The 20,005-nt window shown below is 41.3% G+C and overlaps 1 protein-coding gene across 1 annotated transcript in view; it reads left to right on the forward strand.

Moving 5' to 3' along the window:
• NALF1 (NALCN channel auxiliary factor 1) overlaps nt 1-17,583 on the forward strand; it is an 824,722-nt gene extending 807,139 nt beyond the window's left edge. The window contains exon 3 of the mRNA XM_075590726.1: nt 15,634-17,583. Within this exon, the coding sequence (XP_075446841.1) occupies nt 15,634-15,929 (296 nt within the window). The 3' untranslated portion in view covers nt 15,930-17,583. The remainder of the gene's footprint in view (nt 1-15,633) is intronic.
• Nucleotides 17,584-20,005: the final 2,422 nt, after the last annotated feature.

Here is a 20,005-nt window from a genome sequence, read left to right on the forward strand (position 1 = left end):
GGGTACCTTTGGTGGTCACATATAACCCACACCTAGGAGCCCTACGCAAGATCGCCAGGGAACTACAACCCATCCTCCAGGAAGATCCAAGACTGCAACAGGTCTTCCCTGAAGCACCCTTATTATCATACAGACAACCTCATAATCTCAAGAATATTATGGTGAGGAGTAAAGTATTCAGCAGTACAACTGAATGCGGGACGAAACCATGCCAGGACGCAAGATGCAAAACCTGCGCAATGCTCTACACAGCAGACACAATACAAATACCACACAGGAATTGGGAATACAAAATCAGAGGAAGGTTCACCTGTTCCTCCAGCAATGTCGTGTACCTCATCATGTGCATGAAATGCCCAGGGGGCTGCTACTACATAGGTGAGACGGGGCAGGGGCTAAACAAGAGATTGAACTTGCATCGCCACAGCATCACATGCCGAACAAGAGACGGTCCTGTCGGCGAACATTTCTCTGACTCTGGCCATAAGATGAACGATCTGAGGGTTGCCATACTCAAAGGTAATCTTAAAACACTGAAAGAGAGACGGTTGCATGAATTTCAAATTTATGCAACTGTTCGGGACACTTAGCGGTGGCCTAAACAGAGATCAAAATTTTATGAGTCATTACTGACACAAGTGAACTCTTCCCATGATCTGGCTAAAGGCCATGTCTGTACATACTGTGCTATATGTATGCACACACAGCTATCTCTTACACATACAATTACTCCTCGTTTTTCCATCCCTATACACCAATAGGGACCACATAGTATCTACACACACTTTTAGTTATGCTACAATCTCTCACATTTCCACACCTACCCACACCACTATGGAAGTAAGTATCTCCGGAAGCAGGGGATTCCCGGAGTTCAAATGAATGAGTTTCAGCTCCGGAGACCCTCTGCTTCAATTCTATGTTAAAAATTAAAAAAAAAACTTTGCAAAACAAATCAATGGGTTGGATTGCTCCTTTAAGTCAATGTGCAATGCAATTTTGTAACATGGTCATTTGCTCCATTTTGCAATGTTTTATCTAAAGCGTACTAATTGATTGACATTATTAGCCCTTTCAGACTTGGCGAAATGTTTTTCAGGAAATTGAATATACAGTAGGGGGAAAAAACACTGACATTTTGCAAATGCATTTTGAATAGTTTTTCCACAACTCTGTGCTTTATTTATATTGTTGCTTACACTTTATTAACGCGCAGATTTTGCAGATGTTATTGTACCCGCTGGCGACCTCCATTGGGTGAAATAGTGCTAAAGCCCAATCCATTTTGCGCATGGCTGATTTAAAACAATGGCCTTTTCTTCCACTAGCGTTGTATTTTTAAAACGAGAGGTAGCTCACAATGTATTATTTCCTGGTAAAACATTTTATCAAATGTTTATGTCTGGCAGCAACGTCCCACCAAGTGCAATAACGTCTGTTACGTCTGTACATCAAAAGGGAGACTTCGTTTTTTTTTATAACCCATTATTTCTTGAAAAAAGACCAAATGAAACATGATTTGTTATAACGATACATTTTCCTCACTTCCTACTACATCTGTCTGTTTTCTTTTTCTTCACATCCTATGACTTTCTCCTCTATAAAACAGTAGATTATGTATCCAGCGCCACCAAGTGGTGGACTCAAGGAATGGTGTAGAACTGTTGTTGAACGCATATTTACACTAGAGACATAGCTTCTGATATAGTATTGCAGTCAAGAAAATATACATAACGCGGTAGAGTGAACATGGGATGAAAAGGTGTCTCAAAATCAAGAACTATTTGCTTCTCAACATTCTAAACTTGGTCAATCACAAATAAAAAAAATATTTATAGATACAATAAAATGAGAACACTCGAAGAAGAAAGCTACGGTTTCTAAAGCATCACAATTTGATCAACGAAGAACTCCAATGTTTGTTTGCTAAAAGGCATCCCAACCTTCAAAAAATGATGCAAGTCTAAAGAGAAAACAACCCGTTTCTGCTAGAATGCTGCTTTTTAATGTAACGTTTAACAAAATGAATATCTTGGACACAGGCACAGAAATATGTTACAGATTGTCCCGTACACACTCATCACACAAACACCTAAATATAGAATATCTGGTCTCAATTAAACTCCCCTATTCTATTGGAATTGCACTCACATGAATTGAAATTGATACATTGTCAACTATGTGTTACTCTGCTAATCACCATAATGAATTATGCCTGTTTATTTTGAATAGGAAATGATACTATACTTGATGCCCCAACATTGGATTTCTTCATATATGTTGTTTCTACATGACTTTGCACAACCTTAAAAGTCTCTTTTCAGATCTCATTTTACAAAACCTTAAATTGCAACCACGTTCATTTTAAAATTGTATTGAATTTTACATTTAATTGCATTGAATTTTACATTTAATTGTATTAAATCCAAACTAATTTCCAGTACTGTTCAATGTCATAGCAGACCAGCTGTCTATTAAGTGCATATTAAAGATTTGAGTGCATTTCGAATGCAAATGAAATACAGACAGCTCTCTATATACATATGTGTGTGTGTGTGTGTGTGTGTGTGTGTGTGTGTGTGTGTGTGTGTGTGTGTGTGTGTGTGTGTGTGTGTGTGTGTGTGTGTGTGTGTGTGTGTGTGTGTGTGTGTGTGTGTGTGTGTGTGTGTGTGTGTGTGTATATATATATATATATATATATATCGTTTATCCCTATACAGATTAAACAATCACTGATCATTTAACAAATCATTAAGAAACCCTGTAAACAGATAAGAATCTTTTGCTGAGCATATATGAACAATACTACTGTACATGTAATAATATGATAACTTAACAGCTTGCAACTAAAGAGTTTTCAGGGGTTAAAGATATAGAACAAGCATTAAAGACAAAAAGTTGTGAAGTCAGCAATCACCCTGTTTTTTATTTACCATATTTAAAATGTTACACTTTTTTTTTTTTTTTTTAGAACAAACGGTTTTGTTTTGCAAATGAAACACTTTCCCTCATGATTTTAAAAGAGATCTAGGTTTTTCTCTGACTAATGTCTGCAGGATTGGATCATGGTGAATGCAACGGGTAAAAGCATAAATAAAAGAGTCCTCTGTGAATCAAATAATTACGCACATCTCTAGCTACTGAAGATACAGAAGACACTGGTGTATTTAAATAATAATATTCCAATGAGAATGACAGTAGATGCTGGCATCTTTTATCAGAGGAGTTTGAGGGAACCAAATGAATACATATAAGGTACACAATGGGAGTGGTTACCTATTTATTAAAAAAAAAACACAAAATCAATATCCATCTGTTGCTCTGTAACAGTGTCCACTATGACTCATAGCTCTGCCCTGTGATCATTAAGATGTTGCTAGTCTGGCAGTGATAGTTTGCTTATCTCAGATAGCACTGCTTATGATTGATGTAAACACATGGAGCAAATAAACACTACATGGTTTATGTATCAAAGAGTAGCGACTGTAATACTGGGGCAGACACCCACTCCTTGCCCCACATTTGCAGCTAGGCGTTTACTACATATGCTGCAAAACTGGAGCTTAGCTTGGGCAAAATAATTGCACCAGATTTATTAAAGGAAAACTCCAACTACTTTCAATCGTATTCAATTTCTTTGATAAATACGGTGCAGATTTTTTATTTGGTTGTGCTTTAGTCTTGAAGTCAGTAAACTCTATTATAGGCTAAAGCAGTAAAATTCAGGGCATTATTGAAAACCCTGCTCTCTGATTGGTTAAAATTCCGGACATTATCCACAGTAATGCCCTGACTTTCAGCAGCTTGCAAAATGCAGGGGGGGGGGGGAGAGACTGCAAATAAGTAAGTGTGTTGTGTATAGAGGTGCAGTATTGTGTGTGTGTGTGTGTGGAGGGGGGGGTGGAGAGACTGCAAAGAAGTAAGTGTGTTGTGTATAGAGGTGCAGTGTTGTGTGTGTGTGTGGGGGGGGGGTAGAGGTGCTGTGTTGTGTGTAGAGCTGGGGGGGAGAGTGCAACGTTTAGTAAGTGGCTGCATTTTTTATTATGGCTGCAGTGTGTGTGTTGTGCTGTTGTATGTGCAGCAGCAGTTTGTGTGAGTGTAGAGCTGATGTGTGTGTGTGTGTGTGTGTATAGTGCTCCAGTGTGTGTGTGTGTGTGTGTGTGTGTGTGTGTGTGTGTGTGTGTGTGTGTGTGTGTGTTTGTCAGTAGCAGTGTTTATGTAGCATGTTTGTGTGTGTGTGTGTGTGTGTAGAGCTGCTGTGTGCGTAGAGGTGCTGTGTAGTGAGTGTAGAGGAGGTGCTGTATTGTGTGTCTAGAGCTACAGTGTGTGTGTGTGTGTAGAGGCACTGTGTTGTGTGTGGTGTGCTGTTTTGTGTGTGTGTGTAGAGGCACTGTGTTGTGTGTGTGGTGTGCTGTTTTGTGTGTGTATGTGTAGTAGCAGTTTGTGTGTGAGCTGCTGTGTGTGTGTGTGTGTGTGTGTGTGTGTGTGTGTGTACACAGAGGGGGCGGCAGTGTGTGGATATAGATATCTGCAGTGTAAGAGTATATAGAGGTGGTTTCATGTATTTACCATTTTATTTTAATAAAAAAATCTATTTAACTATACAGAAGTGTCCATTATTTATGAAATAAGCCTACATGTAGCCTATAATAGTAATAATCCCCTCAGAACAGGGCATTACTGGCCAATAATGCCCTGGCTGGGTTAAAGTCCCTAGGCTTCGCCTCGGGCCTACAACTCTTCCAGCCAGGGCATTATTGGCCAGTAATGCCCTGTTCTTCAGGGATTATTACTTAAGTATAGTAGAATCCTAAGGGGCTGATTCTTTCTATTCCGAAGCAGCCAAACGGACTGTTTTCAGACTTAATTTCCTGTTGATGTTAATGGGGGATTTCAACCATAAACAGCCTGATTGTCACATAGGAACATACTGTAAGCCCCTAAATCCTTAAAAAAAAAAATATATATATACTGTACATATACATATCCCCTTGAAAATAACCTCTCTGTGGGGTCGAAACGTCAGTTATCTGTGATGCTGTTTAAGCTAATATAACCTTTTGTCATCTTCCTACTGTGTGCTATCTCTACTTTATCAGTCCTTGGTATTCTTTCTATTTATTTTTAAGGGACAAGCACCAGGCCTTATTATTATCTTTATGTGACACGGCTGCTTGTACTGTTGTGGAAGTTAAATGCATGTTTGCTTTCTGGCATCAAGTGCACCACTTTTCTTTCTTTCTTTCTGTTTCTGTTTCTGTTTTTTTTGCTGGGCCCAGCGATATTTTTTGTTTCCTTTACCTGAAACTTTACTAACCTTTAATGTGGTGTCCTGAGGTCAGTCAGTATAATGCAGGTATGGTTAATGTTAAACACAGTTTGATGTTACACAGCCATGGGCAGTCTCTGTTAAAAAAGAAAAGGGTGTGTCCTTCCTGCATACCATCCAGGGTAGATTATACCATGGTATGGAGGGGGGGGGGGGGGGGATTAAAGTAAGTGATACTGAATGTCATTTATTTTGCAGAGTAAAGACATGCATGGGATGTTTGTAAAAGGTACTGTTTTTTGCTATAGAAAATTGTATGTTGTGTGAAGTGTATTATGTTTGCTAATTGTGTAAGTTTTGGGAGACAACTCCCCTGTGTGGTTTACTTTATTTGGTTTTGTCCTAATTAACCAGTAATAAAAGGGAGGGGGTTTCTTTCCCTGGGGTTTCTTTCTGCACTCCTTGTTGCTGCTATGTGATATGAGGATGTCTGTGGAACTTCAGTGAAAGGATGCAATCTTTCTAATGCAGATATTGCTGGCTACTCTGTGGCTGGAGACATCACGCTGGGGGAACTGGTTGTTGTACACCTGAATGTGGAATACCTAATAAAAAGAAGGTTCAGAGAACAGCAAAAGCCTCTCATTGTTCCCAGGGTCTGATGCTGCTGCTTCTTTAAATAAAAAGACTGGGACGGAACCTTTCACATATGGTGGCAGCGGTGGGATAATTGATGCTGTACCCAACATCTAAACCCTATGGTCCCCGATGAGAAGGACACAAAGGAAGGTAGCAGCTCGCCTTAACAGACGAAGATATCACCTTCTGCTTGCTGGCAACCTTCCTGCCTCCAGGCTCTTGGAGAGAGGGGAGAAGAATCAGGAGACCGGCTTTAAATACCTGTTTTCTAATTATCAGGGCAGGTGACAGAAATCAGGCAGCAGACAAAATCTGGTCTCGATACCTCTTCCCTCTGCAAAACTATGGAATGGAGGACATCCATTCTGTGCTGCACTTCACAGCCTAAACAGGATAGAAGCTGTCCATTATTCTGGGAGCCCTGTCACATATCCTCCCCCCCCCCAGCTCAGACCTAGAGGGGTGAACAACCATGGATAGGTAGTGCATCCTTGACAACCAGTCAGCATTGCCATGATTCAGCCCTGACCAGTGCTCCACAGAAAAATTAAAGGGCTGTAGGCTTAGGAACCACCTGGTCACCCTAGCATTCTTCTCTCTGTTTTGACACATCCAGGTGAATTTTCTCCCCAATAGATAGTATTTGAGGGACTCTACAGCCCACTTTATTGCGAGACACTCTTTCTCGACTATGGAGTAATTTTTCTGCTGGGGATTTAGTTTCGTACTTCAATTAAGTATGTGGTGCTCCTCACCCTGGGATTCCTGGGAGAGTAAAGCCCCCAGTCCTACCTCAGATGCATCGGTTTGGACTAAAAACTTTAGAGAAGATAGGTGTGACCAATACTGTTCGGTTACGGTGGACCACTTTACCATTAGCGGCCCTCTTGCTTTTGTGAGGTCGGTTAGTGGGCTTGCTTAGTTGCAAAATTGGGATTAAACCTTCTATAGTAGTCAATTAATTCCAAAAAGGTGCTTTCCTTACTTGTTTTTTTTGTAACTGGACTTGGCCAATTTTGTATCGCCTCTACTTTCAGTGTTTGGGGTTTAAGTAAACCTCTGTCAATGCAATACCCTAGATACTTGGCCTCCTCCAGACCAATAGTGCATTTAGCAGGGTTAGTGTTTAGTCCAGCAGACTGAATTGCGTAAAGCACATCTTGGACCTTTGGAAGGTGGGATTGCCAATCTTCACTATTGATTACCACATCATCCAGGTAGGCGGCAGCGTACCGAGCATGTGGCTCCAAAATTTTATCCATCATTCTTTGGAATGTGGCAGGGGATCCATGTAGGCCAAAAGGCAACACCCTATACTGAATGAGGCCATCTGGGGTTGAAAAAAAGTATTTTATTTTGCCCTTTCTGTGAGGGGAACCTGCCAGTACCCTTTTGTTAGGTCTAGGGTAATGATATATCGGGCTTTGTCCAGTCATTCTACCAGTTCCTCGACCCTACTGTAGGCATAGGATAAGTATCAAATTTTGACACAGCATTTAGTTTGCGGTAGTCAATGCAAAACCTTGTTGTACCATCTGGTTTTGGCACTAAAACTATAGGGCCGTTCCACCCACTTTGGGATTCCTCAATTACACCACGTTTTAACATTTTTTTAACCTCTAAACTTATAGCCTCTCTTTTGGCCTCTGGGATTCGGTAAGGTTTAAGGTTAACTCGGACTCCAGGTTCAGAGACCTTATTTCATGTTCAATTACCTTAGTTCTACCAAGCTTTGTAAAGAAGACTTCTCACTAGATGAACTTTTAGCCTAGACTCAAGTGATGACCAATCTAGTTCTTTGAGCATTTTGCAGTGATGTGTGTTGTAGTTGCATTGGAGAACAAAACGACAAATTGAATTGAAGAGGGTGTCAAGTTTGTTAAGGTGGGTTTGGGGTGCCGAGCTATATGCTATGTCTCCATAGTCGATAATTGGCATTAGCATTTGCTGTGTGATACGCTTTCTGACCAGCAGGCTTAGGGAGGATTTGTTCCTGTAAAGTACACCTATTTTGGCATACTGTAGTGCCGACGGTTATTCTAACACAAACCAGTGGCAATCGCCAAAAGACCCAGGTACATGCTGGGTACATGCTGGCTCTAGTTTAAAGCAAGTTTAAGGCATTTCTGCATTGACTAATGGCCCATCAGATTAACAGCGTGGGTCCCTGGCAATCCCATTCAACTGAATGGGACTGCCAGGGACCCCTGCTGTGTTAATCTGATGGGTCATTAGTCAATGCAGAAATGCCTTAAACTTGCCTTAAACTAGCCAGGTTACACCCAGCATGTACCCATTATGTAACCGGGCTAGTTTAAGGCAAGCTTTAGAATACTTGTTGTCTCGTCTGTAGATTTTGGATGTCAGGGTATCAATGTGCAATCTGAATGTTAAGTGGGAGTCAAACCATATGCCCAGGTATTTAAAACTAATAGCAGGAGTTAGGGTGGTGTTAGCGTTGGTTCTGATCTGGAGCTCAGTCACTGTAAGCTTTAAAAATTTAGTCTTGGTCCCAATACCATTGTTATAGTCTTGTCAGTGTTTAGAAACAGTTTGTTTTGGGAAATCCAGTTTTCGAGTCTCAAAAAGTCAGACTGAAGTATGTGTTGAAGGTCGGAGAGGCTATGGCTGTGTGCATATAGGATTGTGCCATCTGCATACATGTGTATTGAAGCTCCCTTACAAGCTGTAGGAAAATCATTGATGAACACTGAGAAGAGTAGGGGCCCCAGAACAGAGCCTTGTGGGATGCCACAAGTGATATCCAAGGGGATTGGAGATAGAGCCTGGATGGAAATATGTTGTGATCTACCTGATAGGTAGGACTGAAACCAGTTTAAAGCATGCTTCCCTAATCCAGAGCTCTGGCGTTTTTTTAATCAGGATAGCATGATCAACAGTATCAAAAGCCTTAGCAAAATCTAGGAATATTGCACCAGTGAGTTGTCCCCATTTCATTCCACACTGGATTTCATTGCAAATTTTTAGCAAGGTAGTTACAGTGGAGTGTTTGGATAGGCTAGGGAAATTTGTCTTGGTATAGTAATCACTTAATTGGGAGTGGACACATTTTTCCATGACTTTGGATAGTATTGGGAGAAGGGAGATTGGCCTGTAGTTTGAGACAGTGTTTTTGTCCCCACTTTTGAAGATTGGGACAACTCTGGCAGTTTTCCAGGTCTTAGGGATATGGCCTGCAGATACGATAGAGTTGACTATGGAAGCAATTGGTTTGGCAATGGCTGTGGCACCAATTCTTACGAACCTAGATTGCAGTAAGTCAGGTCCACATTGGCTGCTTAGTTTTCATTTGAGGAGCACTTGTGTAATCTCCTCTTCGGAAACTGGACCAAATTGAAAATTGTGGGCAGTGTTTGGAGGGGATGGGGCTATATGTGTACTCCCAGGATGAGATTCAGGTTTGTGGTTTGGGATGTGTTTCACTAATAAGTTAGTAGCACACCCCACAAAGTAATCATTGAATGCATTTGCAATGTCTGTGGGGTTTGTCAGAATATTATCCCCCTTAGTGATATTACTTGGTTGTTGATGGTTAGAAGGCTGGAATATATTGTTGATAGAGGTGAGCTGTGTTTGATGTATTCTGGAGGAGATTGTCAGAGTAATATTGTGCTTTTGCATGCCTTGCTTGCCTTGTGCACATTTTCCGCAGGCATCTGTAGTGATTGAGATCCTTGGTAGTGCCAGTTACTTTGTAGCTTTTCCACAAGGCATCCCTGAACTGGTAGAGTGCTATAAGGTCAGTTGTAACTCATGGAAGGTGGGCCCCCGTACACTTATTCTGAATAGTGGAGCATGGGTATCACAGAGTTTTAAGAACTCTGATTGGAAAAAGTCGAGCGCAGAATCTGTGTCAGGAATTAAATCGATTCTGTGCCAAGGGCAGTTGGTAAGGTCATCCAGAAACTATTGTGTGTTAAAGTTTCTAAATGTTCTAGTGAGGAGAACTTTCGGGCTTGATTGGGTAATTGGCTGCATTTTTTATTGTGTGTGTGTGTATAGCAGCAGTTTGTGTGTGTGTTGTTTGTGTAGAGTGGATGTGTTGTATTTGCAGAACTGATGTGTGTGTATAGAGCTCGTGTGTGTGTGTGTGTGTGTGTGTGTCAGTGTCAGCAGCAGTGTTTATGGGTGTAGCATGTGTGTGTATAGCTGCTATGGTGTGTGTGTGTGTGTGTGTGTGTGTGTGTGTGTGTGTGTGTGTGTGTGTGTGTGTGTGTGTGTGTGTGTGTGTGTGTGTGTGTGTGTGTGTGTGTGTGTGTGTGTGTGTGTGTAGAGCTGCTGTGTTGGCCAGTAATGCCCTGTTCTTCGGGGATTATTACTTAATTACAGTATAGGCTAAAGCAGTAAAATTCCAGGCATTATTGAAATCCCTGCTCTCTGATTGGTTAGAATTCCGGCCAGTATTAATTCAGTAATGGCCCGGAATTTTTGGCAACTTGCCAATTCACACTTCAGAGATGCAGGGAGAGCGCGTGCTGAGAAAAAAATGCCAAATTTAAAACTTAACTGTAAGTATCTCTCCTGCTCCAAGCTCCGGCAACACCTCCGCTCCTCTCCTCATTCACCTCGGCAGAATATGCAGTCCCTCCCTCTCAGTGCTGTCAGAAACTGCCTGTCCCACCTGGTAACTTTGTTACTTGCAACAAAGTAATATTTCTCACCACTTCTATAGCTTGTGCTAAGGTCATTTTTATTTCCTTTTTATTTAGTTGTAGTTTATCACTGTTCCTCCACTTCTCTCCCCATCTCTCCTCCACCCACCTCTCCCCCTGCACATCACCCCACTTCTCCCCCTCACCCCACACCTCTCTCCCCCCTCACCTCTCTCTACTCACCCCTCACCTCTTTCTCCTCCCCCTCACCTCTCTCTCTCTCCTCCCCCTCACCTCTCTCTCTCTCTCCTACCCCTTCACCTCTCTCTCTCCTCTCCCCCTCACCTCTCTCTCTCCTCCCCTCCTCCCCTCTCTCTCTCTCTCTTCACCCCCTCACCACTCTCTCTCTCCTCCCCCCTCACCTCTCTCCTCCCCCCTCACCTCTCTCTCCTCCCCCCTCACCCCTCTCTCCTCTCCCTCACCTCTATAATAGTAATAATAGTAATAATCCCCTCAGAGCAGGGTATTACTGGCCAATAATGCTCTGGCTTGGGTTAACTTGAGGTGTTTTTCGCAATATAGTTTTTATTATTTTAAGATTTTAAGTTCTATTATTTTATAGCTATGGGCAAAGCCAGGTATGTGAAATGATCATATTTGAAAAGAAAACCTAATAGAAAATTAAACTCAAAACCATTAAGGTTTTTTTAGAACCAAAACACGAAACTTATTTAGAACCAAAACCACCTCTACGTGTTTCTCGCCTTTCTTCAATTAATTAAAACTGATCTTTCTTCAATTATTTTAAGTTTTTGATTTACAGCATAACATTTATTTACCCAATCCTTTTTTATGGGTTCATACCTATTTTAAGCTTTTCCCCTGCTGTATTTTGCTATTTTAGCATTTTTCTCCTTATTTGTTGTTTTTCTTCCATAATTTGGTAAACATTCAAAATTGAACAAAACAAGTTTTGGCAAAAAAAATATCAAAACCAGAACAGCAAAAATGTTTAGAACCAAAATCATGTCCAAAACCATATACAAACAATGCGTAATAGTGTCCACCTTTACTACACATTGTGAATATGTTCATTACACATTTGTAATGTTTAGGGAATATGGGCTTCTATGCACTGTGCACCATATTTATTAAATCGTGACATTCCACAAGACATCTTCTGGCACTGAAATATTACTTACTGTATGGACTTTTTCTTAAGGAATATCTATTCTTTCAAAAATTGGGCTTCTATTTTTTCTTATATTGCACCAAGTATCTCAACAAATAGCACAAGCCAATATTTCAACGCTGTCACGGTAGACCAGGTCTACCATGGACCATTTATATTTAAGGGATCGATCACAAGGCAAAACAATGCAATGAAATAAAATGAGGTTTATTTGGATAAGACCTCGGAAACACATAGAATATACACCATTACCATGGGCGTCCGCAGGGGGGGGGGGCAAGGGGGAGGCGCTTGCCCCCCCCTGGATCCAGGCCGCGGGGTTGCCACCTCTCCGGGTTTCACCCGGAGACTTCAGGTTTGGCATCCCTTTCTCCGGGCTACGGGTTTGTCCCTGAAATCTCCGGGTGGGCGGGTGGTCAGGACGGCAGTGAGCAGTGGTGCGCTGACGTCAATGACAGGAGCCGGGCGGCAGAGGATTGGATGGCTGTGGTGGAGGGTGCTGCGTGCGGACACACACGAGCGCTTCCAAGTACCCCCAATTCAGAAGTCAAGTCCTCCTTGACTTTCTTTGTCTCCACTGCAGCCAGCTATAGGTCACTCACCGGTTTCTGTCCTGCCCTGCATTGCGATGCCACGCTGCTCAGTGCTCACTGAATCACACTGTCACTCCGTCCTCTCTGGCTCCTCCTCCTCCTGCTCGGGCTGCTGCTTCAAGTGCCTGTTCCCCTGCTTCAAGTCTGTTTATTTATTACTAAGGTGCACTGGGATGTATTTAAATATATATTTATATATATTTATATTGTGTGTGTATATGTGTGTGTGTGTGTGTGTGTGTGTGTGTGTGTGTGTGTGTGTGTGTGTGTGTGTGTGTGTGTGTGTGTGTGTGTGTGTGTGTGTGTGTGTGTGTGTGTGTGTGTGTGTATGTATGTATATATATATATATATATATATATATATATATAGTTATACGTTACCGTTCCAAGGATTGGTAAACAAGAGACAGCACTCAAAGTTGAAAATCAAAGTGTATTAGTGAAAGCAAAAATACATCCAGAAACCCAAGTGTATTAGTGAAAGCAAAAATACATCCAGAAACCCAACTACATTCTCTATATGGGACGTGCACCTGTGGCTTACCAGCACCTATTGGAGTGCCAACTGCCTTATCTGACTATATATATATATATATATATATATATATACATATATATATATATATATATATATATATATATATATATATATATATATATATATACATATATATATGTGTGTGTGTGTGTATATATATATGTATGTGTGTGTGTGTGTATATATATGTGTGTGTGTGTGTGTGTGTGTGTATATACACACACACACACACACACACACAATGTATATGTGTGTGTATGCAACTTGTGGCAATGTATTGCTGCTGCTGCTGCTGCTACCGCCACTAAAAAAAAATCTCCGGGTTGGCCGTCAGTCGAAGGTGGCAACCCTGATCCAGGGCCGCAAACAGGGGGGCAAAGGGTACTGCTTTCCGGGCCCCGTGGGTCAGGCCGGGCCCCCTGCGCGGCCGGGCACCAGTTAATTAAATAAATTTAAAAAAAAAAAGTTTAAAAAAATGGCGCCGATTCCCCGCGGTCCTGGCGCGCATGCGCAGGGCAAGCAGGGCCCGCTTCCCCCCGCTCCCAAAGTGGGACAGAGGAGGAAGTACAAGCCAAGCTCCTCTGCGGCCCGCTCCCCCTCCCGCTCCCAAAGTGGGACGGAGGGGGAAGTACCAGCTCCTCTGCGGCCCGCTTCCCCCCCTTGGCCAGCTTCCCACGCACCCACCTCCCACGTGCCCCCCGGCCCACCTCCCGTGGCCTTGCCCCCCCCCTGAGCCCACCTCCCGTGCCCCCCCCCCGAGCCCTCCTCCCGCGCCCCCTCCCCAAGCACACCTCCCGTCCCTGGAAGCTGCCGCGGGGATATCGGGGGCAGAAGGGGATATCGGGGGCAGGAGGGGGAAGGGTCCAGCGACAAGCTGCACCCACCCGGTTAAGGTAAGTCACCCCACCCAGTCACTGTCACCCACTGGCTCTGTCACCCACTGTCACCATAACCCACTGTCACTGTCATCCACTGTCACCGTTACCCACTGTCACCATTACCCACTGTCAACGTCAACCACTGTCACTGTCACCCACCCACTCACTGACTGTCACTCACCAAGTCACTGTCACCCACCCAGTCACTGTCCCACCCAGTCACTGTCTCCCACCCACCCACTGTCTCCCACCCACCCAGTCACTGTCTCCCACCCACCCAGTCACTGTCACCCACCCACCCAGTCACTGTCACCCAGTCACTCTCTCCCACCGTCATTCACCCACCCACATTCAACATTCACCCACCCACTGTCATTCACCCACTGTCATTCACCCATCTACCCACTCACTCACTGTCATTCATCCACCCACCCACCCACCATCATTCGTCCACCCACCCACCATCATTCATCCACCCACCATCATTCATCCATCCACCCACCCACCCACCCACCATCATTCATCCACCCACCCACCCACCATCATTCATCCACCCACCGTCATTATCCCACCCACCCACCGTCATTCAACCGTCATTCACCCACCCACCCACTGTCATTCACCCACCCACTGTCATTCACCCACCCACCCACTGTCATTCACCCACCCACCCACTGTCATTCACCCACCCACTGTCATTAACCCACTGTCATTCACCCACCCACTGTCATTCACCCATTCACCCACTGTCATTCTACTGTCATTCACCCACTCACCCACCCAGGCAGGCAGACACATGTCTTTTGTTGAAAATATAAAAATAAACAGGTTGCATTGTAATGTTTTATTCTGTATCACAATAAGAAAACAGTTAAGTAAAAGTTGCGCTCTAAAAGATATTTTTTCGTGGTAGGTGCGCTATGGGTTCGGGGGGGGGGCTATGGGTTCTGGGGAGGCCTGCTCCTTTCATTTGTCCTGGGCCCCATGATTTCTGTTGGCGGCTCTGCCTGGATCACTCGCAGTCCTGGGCTGTTTTTGACATTTATGGCGCCGTACAGTACGTTAATGGCGCTATAAACGCCAAAAACAGACTCTGGGTGGACCGGGACGGAGGCGGGTGGACACAATATAAAGTACACTTCATTAGATAATATAGTTTCGGGAACCTCATATTCAGTTGGGGCACCCACAAACCCAATACAGGCTATGGGATACCTTTGCACTAACTGAGGTAGTCCCCTTAACCTACAGATTCCCTCAGCTACAGGGATACCTGTTCATCCCTGTGCCTTATTCACCTTTCTGAGCTATGCTGAAGCAGGGTAGCCTAGTGGTGAGTCACGGTTACATTTTAAAGGGAAGATATTGCCAGGGCAATGTGTATACATGTATCCGAAAATCCGACATGATTGTCAGATACATTTATTGGGAACCGGTTACTCTGGTCCCTGACCTGATATGCACATTCTGACACCACTTTGTCCGCAAAATCCCCCTTAAAACACATGCACCAGAAATCCCTGTTTGATTGTATGCCTGGAAAGGGAAAAAGACAACAAATACTTTTAATACATACAATAACTTGGCATTGTAAATGTTACTGGGCCCAAGGGCTAACTCTCTTGGCCCCTTATATACGGATCAGGGGTAACCAAAACCGGGCTTGACCTTTATTGAAAAGCCTGGTTACCCCATATCGTCAGAAATACTAACAAACATAATTCCGGTATATACAGTAACGTTTCTGATGATTTGTATTGCTTGCACTTCTTAGTACAAATAAAAATGTTATATAAACATAATGGAATATGCAAAAATAATATCAAAGCTTGGATTAAATCATTGGATTATAAAATAATTCCTTTCTGTTGCTCTATATTAGTATCTCATATTTGTTTTGTTTTCTTACAGGGCTCTATGAAAACAATCCAACCAATGCAGAACCAGAATGCTGTGATGTCAGATGGGAATTAATATCAGATAACCAATCCAAAGGAACTAAAAAACCACATGACTCAACATTGTGTCATAGGACATCGCTCACAGCTTCATCAGCATCAAGACTGTGTAACAGCAGACTTAAACTGTGTGTTCTTGTACTGATACTCTTACATACGGTACTTACAGTCTCAGCAGCACAAAACTCAACAGGACTGGGTTTTGGAAGCATAACAATTTTGGAAGACAATACAACAAATGAGGAATAGAAGAATGGATATATTTAATTGGATAGACAAACAAATGGCCCGTTCCAACAAGCTACCACAGTCACATGTAATAGAAACAAGGTGCTTGTACCTTAAAACCAATTTCTGCAAGGCCTTCTGGGTAAAAATGAAAACATGGGCCAGACTCCAAACTTCAAGGACACAAAAGGACAGCTTTTTATTGACTAAAAGGCTGTATGGTGACTTAAATTTCTCACACCATTTTATACACTGTGTTTTAATGTTTGGATTTTTTTTGTTTGATTTTGCACTTGTTAATACAGGATTTTATTTTTAGGATGGTTTCTCAAAGCTAAACTGAGTCTTTTCACTGTCTATATATTTCTAGTCATTGTGTGTATTCATCTGATAACTCTGTCTTTTATGTCCTGTCAGTTTCTACTCTTGAGAAATGACTGCTATGAATACATGCATAGCAAATAACAAAAAAAACAAGTTACTGTCCATTCTACCCACGGAAATCATTCTTTTACCCATCTCCCTAAAGCAAACAAAAAAACAACCGCTTGCTTCTGTCTGTGTAATCACAATGAATGGGTGCACACACTATTCTGGTGTGTCTATGCCACTATTGCACAAATCAGCTGACTGAGCAAACCCTATAGATTAGGGTTGGGAGAGGGCCCATAAGATCAACACAAAAAAAATTATCTCCTTAAAAAGGTGGAGTTGGACAGTTACCCAATTTGTATGTGAACCTATAACAAACTGTGTTGCTCCAGTTCCCATTTCAAAAATGTCCAGTCTTTTCTCGCTGGTCAGTTGAACAGGAGCAGCCTTTTGAATCCAGTAGGTGAAACCAGTTAAGCTCAGTGAATAAAATAGTTGAAGGCCTTCACATTGGAGGTAAAGGTTGGCATTCATTGTGAATTACGTTTTAAGTTCTGCTACAGTCACCTTTTAACCAGCTTATACTGTATAATGACATACAAAAGGTGAGACGTGGGTAAAGCAGATTCAGGAAAAGGTTGAGGCCTTTATAAACTATAGACTATACAAACTTCTTTAGCCTTGTAAAAACCATGAGGGCTATGTATCAAGCTCAATAAAACAGTGTTTTTTTGTTTTTTTCATTAAATCTTGGTTACTTTGAAGATGCACATGTTTCATTTAAAGTATAAAAGCACGTTGCCCCCATTTCAATCAACTTGTGCTACAGAATCACTTAGAGAGTGGTCACATGGTGTAATAAGAGAAATGAAGGAGATACATAACATATCAATTTCTACATCTCAAGTCATCAAAATGTGTGCTACGTACTGTATTTTGTTATGTAACCCTATCTGCCTTGCTTACCTGACGCATGTGCAACATGTTATGAACAGTTGCTGTTGATCACGTGATGCACACAGACATAAGCATTTCAGGTACGTCAGAGCACAGTGGTCTGGAGCTTTATACATAGTCCCTATTACATGCAACTGTGAATCCGCTATTTTCATATAACATCTATAAGAAATCATGGTAGTCTATAGATAGAAGATACATGGATTGTCATCCTGTGTTTCTTCTATAGGTGGAAAGTCCAAAACAAGTATAAAACAAGTAAATACTAGACCATTAGAACTAAGATAAAGTGGAATTAGTGGAATTGCCTTTTCTGCTTGTTTTTTTGCTGGGACATTTTACTTAATGAGTGAATGAGAATTTGGTCTTTAAAAAGTTTTCTTTTATTTTTATATATATATATATATATATATATATATATATATATATACATATACATATATATATATAGATAGATATATAGATAGATATATAGATATATATATATAGTTTACAGTGTGGAAGGAAACAAATATAAGGGCTGTTTAATAATAAAAAAAAGAAGTTTGACATTTATTCCTATTCTCTAACTACACTTGGAAAGTGCACTTCAAAGATGTTTGCTGTGTAGCTGGGAGATGAAGGAAATATATATGGGAAAATATTTTCTCAGCAAACAAAATCGACTAACTACTTCATAACAATAAGGCCTCCCCTGTTTTTTTTTTATACAGTCTCATTTCTGGTCTCTGCTTCACCTACTACCAGAGAAACTTAACAAAGAACTTATACTATGCATTTGTTCACATTAATACAAGTCTTTATCCTGAATTTTAATCAGAAAAGACAAGTTTAAATGTGAGCATGGAGGAATTTGTACATAGATGGGAAATAGGAAGAAAATGCACCAGAAAAAAAAACTGTAATGTTGTTTAGTGCTGTTCTGTTTTCCATAACCAGTTTCCATACCAATTTTATGTTCAAGAAAACATGGTGCTTTTTTCTTCTTGGGGCCGCATTGTATCTTAATTTACATATTGCAAAAACAAAGACTTGTAGAATGAATAATAAAAAAAAAGCCTTAAATAATGGTAGAATGTAGATTTTAAGTGGGTAGAGCATTTAAATATAGTGGAGCAATAACTGGATGGTACTTTAGTACTGTAGAAAAGAGCCACGAAGGCATGATGAAGAGAAAGCACTTACTAGGTGAGCTCTTGTTCAACTGATCTACTATATTAAGTGTGTATGGTCAGTAAACAGTTTGTTATAACCTTTATCTACCTCTGCTGGGCAAAGGCCATTCAAATGTCCTCTTTCTTTATGTGATGTGCTGTGTATATTTTGTGTCATGTCCAATTCCATGCTCATCTACCTTTTTTCACATTGCACCATTGCAGTAGCAATGTTCTTCTAAATCATATCAATTAACTTATACTTTTGATTCTCAGTATAATACAGTAATAATTTTGGATGCTCATTTGTTGTCACTGGTAAATAAGGCTGTTTCTTTTATTCCTTGCTTCTGTTTAAGAACACACAGCATGGTGATGGTCTGAGACAATTAATACAAAAGTGTCACAGGGCCTTATTCTATATCCACTGAAGCGGTCGTTCACGCCATTGTCAGCCCAAAAGCCCATTGAAAGCCTATAGGAATTTCTGGTCAATGACAGCCCTAATGGCTGCTCTGGTATATGCTGTATATAAAATTCCCCCCCAAAGCAGCATCACATTCTTAACATATTGCATGTTGAATACTGCTTTATAATATATGTCAAGCCTCTCCATTACTTAAGGGAATTAGAGTTATGCAAAGGGGTCTCGGTTCACTTTGAAAAAGTTCCCTTGAATTATTTTCCAAAGCCGCTGAAACATTTCATCAAACTTTATTTATCAATTGACATGGTAATAAAATGAATATGCATTCTTTTCATGCAAATATGTGTAAAACTAATACATGTCAAATGTTGGCAATTTTGAAAAATAAAGTGGCTAACATTTTTCATGAAAGTTGAGGTCAAAGTGGCTTTCTAAGTAAGAAATGAATGGCTTGTGGTTTCTGCTTAAGTTTCATATCTTTGCTACTTTTCACAAGTAGCAAAGATATGAAAATCGGCAGCAAAAGCATATTAGTGCAAATGTTTTGCCTGTCTGAAGGGGATAACCAATCTAACAATGCATCCAAACTGCTGTGTATTAGAGGAGCAAGAAGTAATTACAATCTTACTTACCAATCATAAATTGTCATGATAAAACTCTACTGCCTTTTTGTCTGATCAACAGTTCCTTATGTAACATTAGTGCGTACACTTAAATTGTATACGTCTATGTTTTTCTTTTTCTCTGTTTTTTTTTACTGTTTTCTTTCTGCTCTATAACACCTTGTCTTTTCATTTCTCTCCCTTAGGTTTATTTTGGTTACAATCATGTTAAAGCGATGGCTACTGCTGTATAATGTGTTACCTTTAACACGGTACTTCCGTTGTAGCATTGCCGGAGGCATCTATCTCCCTTTTTGGAGATAGCTCTAAAACTGCAAGCAGACAAGTACATGCATTTGAAATGAAACAATAATAATCATGTATGATGCAGATTTCATTTCATTCCTTTGCCATCAGTAATAGTTGTATGGCACAGATTTGAGCATGCTTGGTGTTATGTGCATCTTACTTTGCCAGAATGAATTTGCATCTTGCCACCATTGTAACTGCTATCCTTTCCACTTCCCCTCATACTGTATGCCTATACATACATGATTAAAATGGCTAAAAAAAAGAAAAAATACA

The sequence above is a fragment of the Ascaphus truei genome, chromosome 3 (assembly GCF_040206685.1).
Source record: "Ascaphus truei isolate aAscTru1 chromosome 3, aAscTru1.hap1, whole genome shotgun sequence".
NCBI classification, from domain to species: Eukaryota; Metazoa; Chordata; class Amphibia; order Anura; family Ascaphidae; genus Ascaphus; species Ascaphus truei.